This window comes from Coloeus monedula (assembly GCF_965178545.1).
Source record: "Coloeus monedula genome assembly, chromosome: 21".
Taxonomy (NCBI): Eukaryota; Metazoa; Chordata; class Aves; order Passeriformes; family Corvidae; genus Coloeus; species Coloeus monedula.
This window is the reverse complement of record NC_138801.1, coordinates 3,424,608-3,431,658: the sequence shown is the minus strand read 5'-3', so window position 1 is coordinate 3,431,658 and position 7,051 is coordinate 3,424,608. Positions and strand designations below refer to the sequence as shown.

The 7,051-nt window shown below is 56.4% G+C and overlaps 1 protein-coding gene across 1 annotated transcript in view; it reads left to right on the top strand.

The window, feature by feature from the left end:
- The first annotated feature begins 286 nt into the window (after positions 1 to 286).
- Positions 287 to 7,051, top strand: part of RXRA (retinoid X receptor alpha) — a 96,960-nt gene continuing 90,195 nt past the window's right edge. Inside the window, exon 1 of the mRNA XM_082295340.1 lies at positions 287 to 687. Coding sequence (XP_082151466.1) covers positions 660 to 687 — 28 coding nt within the window. The 5' untranslated portion in view covers positions 287 to 659. The remainder of the gene's footprint in view (positions 688 to 7,051) is intronic.

The following is a 7,051-nucleotide window of genomic DNA, read 5'->3' as shown; positions in this document are numbered from 1 at the left end:
CCTTTTTTTTTTTTTTTTCTTTTTCCTTCTCTCTCCCCACTCTATTTTCCTCCCCTTTCCTCATCACTTTAAGAAAAAAAACCACCAAAAAAAAAAAACACACAACAAACCATCAAACACCACCCCACCACCAACCACCAGCGCAGCGCTCTCCGCGGGCCGGCGGGGCGGGCGCGGGGCGGCGCTGCTCGGCTCGGCTCGGCTCGGCTCGGGCGGGCTCGGTACGGCTCGGGCTGCGCTCGGGCTCCGCTCGGCTCGGCTCGGCTCACTCGGCACGGCTCGGGCGGGCGCTGCGGGGCGGGCGCGGCGCTCCCGCTCCCCCCTGCGCGGGCCCCGGCGCGGAGCCGGGCGCGCCCGGCGGAGCCGAGCGGCGGAGTTACATTGTTGGAGTTTGCCACAACTCCGCGGCCTCGGCTGCGCGGGGCCGCCGCTGCGGGGCCGCTGCGGGGCTGCAGCCTCCCCGCTGCCTCCTCCTCCTTCTCCCTTCCTCCCTCCTCCTCCTCCTCCTCCTCCTCCCCGTGGGTGTTTTTTTTTTTTTTTTTTTTTTCCTCCCTCCTCCCCTCTCCCCCCGCGCTGATTTCCCTCCCCTCCGCCCGCCCTGCCTGTGTGTTTTCGCCGCCGCTCTCGCCGAGCCCCTTGGCATGAGTTAAGCACCAGCCATGGACACCAAACACTTCCTGCCGCTGGGTGAGTTCTGTTCCGAGAGATTCTCCGTTCCTACCGCGGGGGGTGGGGGGTGCTTCAGGACGATAAAATCAGCGCCTGTCCTGCCGCCCCCCCCTCCGGCTCCGCTGCCCCTTCCAGCAGCGCGCACCGGGGGGCGGCGGGCGGGGGATGCGCTCGCTCCTTCCCCGGGGAGCGCCGCGGCGAGCGCGGGGCGGGCGGGCCGGCCCCGGCCCCTGCCCCCGGCCCCTGCCTTTGAGTTGGTATTTTTGTTTTGGTTTGCTGTTGTTTTTTTCGTGGCGCAGCCGGGGGAACGGCGGGCCCCGGGCGGGGAGCCGAGCCGAGGCGAGCTGGGCCGGACCGAGCCCCGCCGGGCTGGTCGGGCAGCGGCCCCAGCGGCGCTTTCGAACGGGGCAGCGGCAGCCGGGAGAGCCCCATCCCCGCCCGGGGCCGGCTCTGCTCGGGGCTCGGCAGCGCGCAGCCTGTGCTTCCCCCTCTTGCCTTTCCCCTCGGTTTATTTTGTTCTTTAATTTTTGACTTTTCTCCTTTTTTTCCCTCTCTCCCCGCGGCATCCGGGGCGCGCAGCCGGGCACGGGGAGGCAGCGCCCGCGGGGACCCCGCGCCGGCCTCTCCGCTCGCATCGCCGGCTCCCAGACCCGCCGCGGTTGGGACCCTCCTGCCTTTTTGTTCTTATTTCCCCCCCCCCCCCCCCCCACCCCCCTCCTTTTAGCTGCGTTTTAAAACCTATTTCCAGCCGGAGTTTGCCGTCGTTTCGGTGACTGAGTCAAGTCCTGGCTTGTAAGGGCGAATGCCTCCTGCGTCTCGCTTCCAGGAGAAGTGATATTGCAGAGCTCAGTGCTCGGGGTGGGGGGAAGAAAAGTTTGAGCGAAGTCGCCTGGCGCCAAGTCCGGGCGAGGGGGAAGAGGGGCGAATGCTGCTATCCCTGTCCCCGCTCAGCCCCGTGGCTCCCAGCCTCCGGCCGAGCGAGCCATGGCCAGCGAGACCATCCCTTCTCAGGGCTTTAAATCTCTGCTCAGCCTCTCCAGCCTTCGGTGGTGTGTTTTGTTTCATTCTTTCTCTCTCTTTTTTTTTTTTTTTTAGTATGTTTTTTTGCTTGTTTTGTTTACGGATTGCAGTTTCAGTTGTTCCTTTCAACGAGCAGAATAAATACAACCATCCCAGGATCTCCAGCAAGCCCAGCCTGCTGAGAGGGTTTCCAGGGCTGTGGTGGTCTGGGGACTTTGGCAGGGAGACCCTGGCCCTGTGGGCTGGCAGAGCAGTAGGTGGCATCTCTGTGCCCTCAAAAATCACAATTTCACAGTGCCCGCAGTGGCTGGGCTGGGAGGTGGGAGATGCTGCTGGGGCCAAAAGCATCTCACCTGCAGTGTGTCCCAGAGCAGGCCCTGATTCCGAATCAAACCAGCTCCTTTTGGTTGGATGCAGTGCAGCTGTTGGGGCTCATCCCAGTAGAAGGTGCCTCTCTGGCCACACTGGGGTGGTTTAACCTTAGGGGCCGCTGTTTGGGGGATTCACATTTCCTTGGATGCTCCTGTGGAAGACAGTCCAAGCCTCTTGATCTGGGCAGGCTCAGGCCTCTGCATATGTTAACTGTATTTTCTGTCAGTCCTGAGCTCTCCTGTTGTGCTGTAAATGCTAAAAAATCCATTGTGTTATTAGTCAGGTTGGTTTGAGGGGGTAGGAGGGGAAGAGTCTGTGTCACTGCTGGCTCGGGGAAGGGTTTTCATGCTGGTTCAAGTGGAAAACAACTGATCTATCTGCTCATCTAGAAATGTGTGCAGCACGCCAGGAGCATCCCCAGGGAAAACAGGGCAGCCCCCAGGACAGCCACGCTGGGGGAGGTTAAAACTTCTCATCCTCGTCTCAGGAGAAAGTCCATCTGCTTGTGGGAGCTGTTTGGGGTGTGTGGTCTGGGATTGTGCTGCTGCAGGAGAGACTCCTAAACTTTATCCGCTGGTCTTTGGTCATGGATTATTGGGAAAAATCCCTTTGGCTGCAAAGGGTGCTGCAGGTTTTGGAGGGATAGATTGTGGTCCTGCTCTGGGCAGTGCAGGCAGGTTGTGTCTAAAAGCTTGTGAGGAGTTTGTAGGATTGAGGAGAATGTGAACTGAGACCTTCCCAGTGAAACCAGAGCAGAGCTGAAGAGCCACTCTTTAGAGGTGGAATGGTCCAAAGCCCACCAGGTCCTGACTTTGCAGAGTCCCAGGGTGTTTCACCAACCCTATTCCATGTCATTTTTGGGAGCTGGTGTTGGCAAACCAAGGGGACAAAAACAGCCCAGCTTGCGGGGTTTGTTTCCCTGCACACCAGTACAGGCCTGAGCTGGGGAACAGCAGAAACACGGCCAAAATCCGACTCCGTTCCTGCATCCCCATCAGAATCTCAGCTCAGTTTGGCCCAGCAAGGCCAACCTGGTGGTGGTTCCTGGCCAAGTCCTGCCCATGGTTAGACTCAGATAACCTCACTGATGTCATGGCTGGAAGCGTGGCCAGCACTGGGCACTTTTAATAGTAGTATCTCATTTTCCTGCTTCTCTGGAGAGCTGCTGGCAGATGCCAGCCAGAGGCTCCCTGTGAGGACAGCACCTCCCTGGGCATCTCCCAGGCTGGCTGCTGTCACCCGTCTGCCATCCCACTGCCAGGACAACCTGCAGCCTGGCACGGGAGCTGTGGGCACGGGTACCTTCACAGCCCTGCTGAGGCTTAAAACACCTCAGGGTCCAGCAGATGCTGCCTTAGAGCCATCTGGAGTTAGCGTCCTGCCTTTACTAGGCTTAGCTTGCTCAGGGCTGTCCTGCTTTTGTTCCTCTCTGTTATGTTGGGTCTCCAAGAGGAGGAAAAATGTAGAAAAATCTGTGCTGCAAGTGCTTTTGAGGCTGTGGGGATCACCTCTGGTGGGGTGCATGGGCCGAGGTCAGGCTTTCACGGGGCACTGATGTGCAAACCAAGGACTCGGTTCTTCAGGTGGCTGCTTGTTCTCTGACTTTAACAATCCTCTTAGTGCTTTGTTTTCCCTTTGCCCATTCCCTGGGTATCTCTGGGGAGGAAAAGAGGGGTGGTGGGCTCGGGGAGCTCTCCCTCGAGGCTCAGCTTTGTGGGGGAAGAAACAGTTAATGGGCATCCGAGGCCGGCGCTTCCCTCCGGAGGTCACTCCAGCAGGTTGTAACCTCGGCGAGTCCCTCTTCCCACCCTGCAGCCGTGCCAGGGCCGGCTGCAGCTGCTCAGGATGTGGGGTGAGGACTGTCCGTGCCGTGCTCGGCCCTGCCGGGGCCGGAGCGGGAACGCCTCCGAGGAAGACAGCAAAACAACCCGCCGTGTCCAGCAGGGACAGCCCAGGGCCTCGGGGGCTGCTCCGTGTGGGACTGTGAGCATCCATCAGGCACCTCCATCCTGCATCCCCTGGGCGTGTGGCCGGGATGAGCCTGGATGCTGCACAGAACTCCTCGGTGGGAGCCTCTGTGTGGGTTGAGATGCTCAGTTCTGCTCTTTATCCCCTCAGAAATTCACAGCTGATGTGAAATTCCGCAGGGAGGAGAACTTCTGAGAGATGTAGGAAGCATCGGAGCATCCCAGTGGGGAAGGGGGAATCCTCTGCCCCACATCTGGTTGGCTCCGTGGCGCTGCTGGGCTGGAGCAGGGGCTGGTAGGAGCAGGAGGTAAAGTCTGGTTGTGTCCTGGTGTCTCTTGCTGGAGCCTCGTGGAGGGCTCGACCTCTCCTCGCTGACATATGCAAAACAAGCCAGGAAGGAATTTTTGCCTTTTCCAGAATCCGGGCTGTGACAGTGAAATAAATCCTCGGAGTGTCCCCGAGTTTATTCCACATCGTCCTGCTGTGTTGGAAGGAGCGTTTGTGTTTCTCAAATTTAGGGCATTTTATTTATTTAAAAGAGAGTGGGGGAGAAAGCCGCAGAATTTGAGTTATTCATTGCAAATATTGTTATTGGCGTTTTGCTCCTGTTGAGGGGAAAAAAAAAAACAACAAGGGGGGAATCAAAACATTTCACTGGAAAATACACCCTGGCTTCGTCCCACCCACATCTTTGAGGCGAAAAGAAATATTTATTAAGAAATGGGTTAAAAACCTTTTTGTTGAGTATTGTTTTCTGGGAGCAGGGGTCGGTTGCCATATGGCACCCGGCTGGATTTTGGATTTTTTAGGGTTTTTTGCAGGATGATTAAGGAAAGAAACAAACAGAGGAGCTTTGGGGTGTGCTTTGGTCCTGCCTCATTCACAGGCTGCGTGTTCCTGTGAGCATCCTGGTGCCTTTTCCCAGGGGTTGTGTGTGCTCAGAGTATTCCCTAAGGCTCCCAAGCTGCCTGAAATCCCCGAATCATTCCTGCTATAAATATCCTGGGAGTGAGACAGCAAGAGGTGGTGGCCCTTGGCAAGGGGCTTAACGGGTGACGGTGTGGGGACATGGAGGGATCCCTGTGCCCCAGCTGGGCTCCTCCACTGAGCCAAAACCTGGGATCCCTCAAACCCCTGCTGGCCAAGTGCTGCAGGGACCTTTCCTTCGAGCTGGGCAACCTAATTGGGCTCTAATTAATCCTTCTCTGGCTTTGATCCCCGTGTCGAAGCCGTCGTCACCTCTCGTGGTGGGGGAAGGAACTGGGGCTCTCCTCGCTCTGACCTGTGGTGTGGAGGGGTGCTGGGGGTGTGGAAGGATCTGGGCACTGTGGAGGGGTGCTCAGAAGTGTCAGGGATGCCCAGCACCGTGCAGGGATGCCCAGCACTGTGCAGGGATGCTCGGTGGAACGCGCACGCAGCCGGCGCGGGATCCATCCCAGCACTTCCCTAATTGCTTCCTAAAAGGCCCAGGTGGGCTCTCCAAGTCAGTCGAGCTACAAAGCAATAGGGGAGGCAGCCTGGGTGGTTTTATTTCAATTGATTTTGTCAGGAGTTGCTGTATTTTATTACATTTAAAGACTAGACTCTGGAATAACTTTGAACGTTTGACACGCGCACAAAAAGCAGCTTTCTGACATTTTCCTCTTTGCTTGTCTTTTATTTTATTTCTCCCCTCTCCTCCTCCTCAAAGGGAAGCGTGTGCCTGGAGGGAGGACAGAGGAGGAGGAGGAGGGAGGAGCGGTTGTGTCTCTCCAAAGGCTGCTCGAACATCAAGGCAGCGCAAAGCAGATGAAATAATATTGCAAATAAGGATTTAAAAAACCCTACAGAAGGATCCCCACACATGCCAGCCAGCTCAAACTGCCAGAAGATTTTCAGACAGAAGCAATTTAGCCTGGGAAAATGCTCTATTGTTGAGATGGAAACTGGCTGTGAGGACTTGCCTTTTCTGACAAGGTTTGGCTTCGAAAAAGCAAAGCAAAGTCAAGGAAACAACCTGAGTTTTTATTTAGAGGAGAGGGAGCTTTACAAAATGGAGGGTGTTTTCCGAGATAAACAGGGAACAATTCCCTTGCGAGAAAGGGAAGAAAGGGCTCAAATTAAGCCCAAATGCAGCTCCTCTCCTTTGAAATTTTGTTTAACGTGGAGTTAAAAAATAATCCTGTTCAAACAGACCATTTGTAAGCACGAAACGCTTGGGCTTCTTTTTCCTCCCCCCTCTTGTTTCCCTTTTCTCTTACTGCGATCCACAGTAAAAGTTCCAAGGTTGCACCTTGGGGCTGTAATTCTGGTTGCAGCCGTGCCCGTGCCAGCTCCTGCCTCTGCACATCAGGAGGGGATGGATCTTGCCTTCAAAACTCCTCGTCTGCCCAGATGAGACAGATACAGGGTGGGAAACTGAGGCACGCGGGAGCGTCTGAGCTGGGAACGGGGCCCGGAGCGAGGGCGTGGGGTGGTTGTGAAACCTCGGCTGGGCCGGCGGCTTCCAGCCCCGCAGAGCTGATCTGTCTGGGATCACAGCTCCACTGAGCTCTCCTGGGCTTTGCAGGGTCCAAAACCCCCCTCCCCACAAGCTGCTTTTTGGCCCAAGAGCAAAGAAAAGCTCCCAGGTGGGGTTTGTGGGCGAGCCAGGTGCTCCCAAAGCACAGGGCAAGGAAGAAACATCCTAAAGATTCGGTTAATTAAGCAGCAGGATGAGGGCTGGCATCCCCTTCTGCTCTATCAGGAGATAATCCCTCGCGCTGTGGTCATTGCTCCTTCTTCCAAAGCCTGGGGGATTTGATTTTTTGGTCGAAGATTTGTTATCTTGGATGGGCCATGAGTGGAGGTTGGTGGTGTAGTTGGGTTTGGGTCTTGTCCGAGCCCTGAGCCTTTCCCTGGATCCCATCAGCTGCAGGATCACTGCAGAGCCAAGAGATAAAAGGGGCAATAGCGGTATTGGGGACCAATAAAATGTTAATGGGATTCCCAGCTGGTTGTTACTTTTCATGGGCTCCTCTTTTGTGGAGTTTTGGCTTTCTTC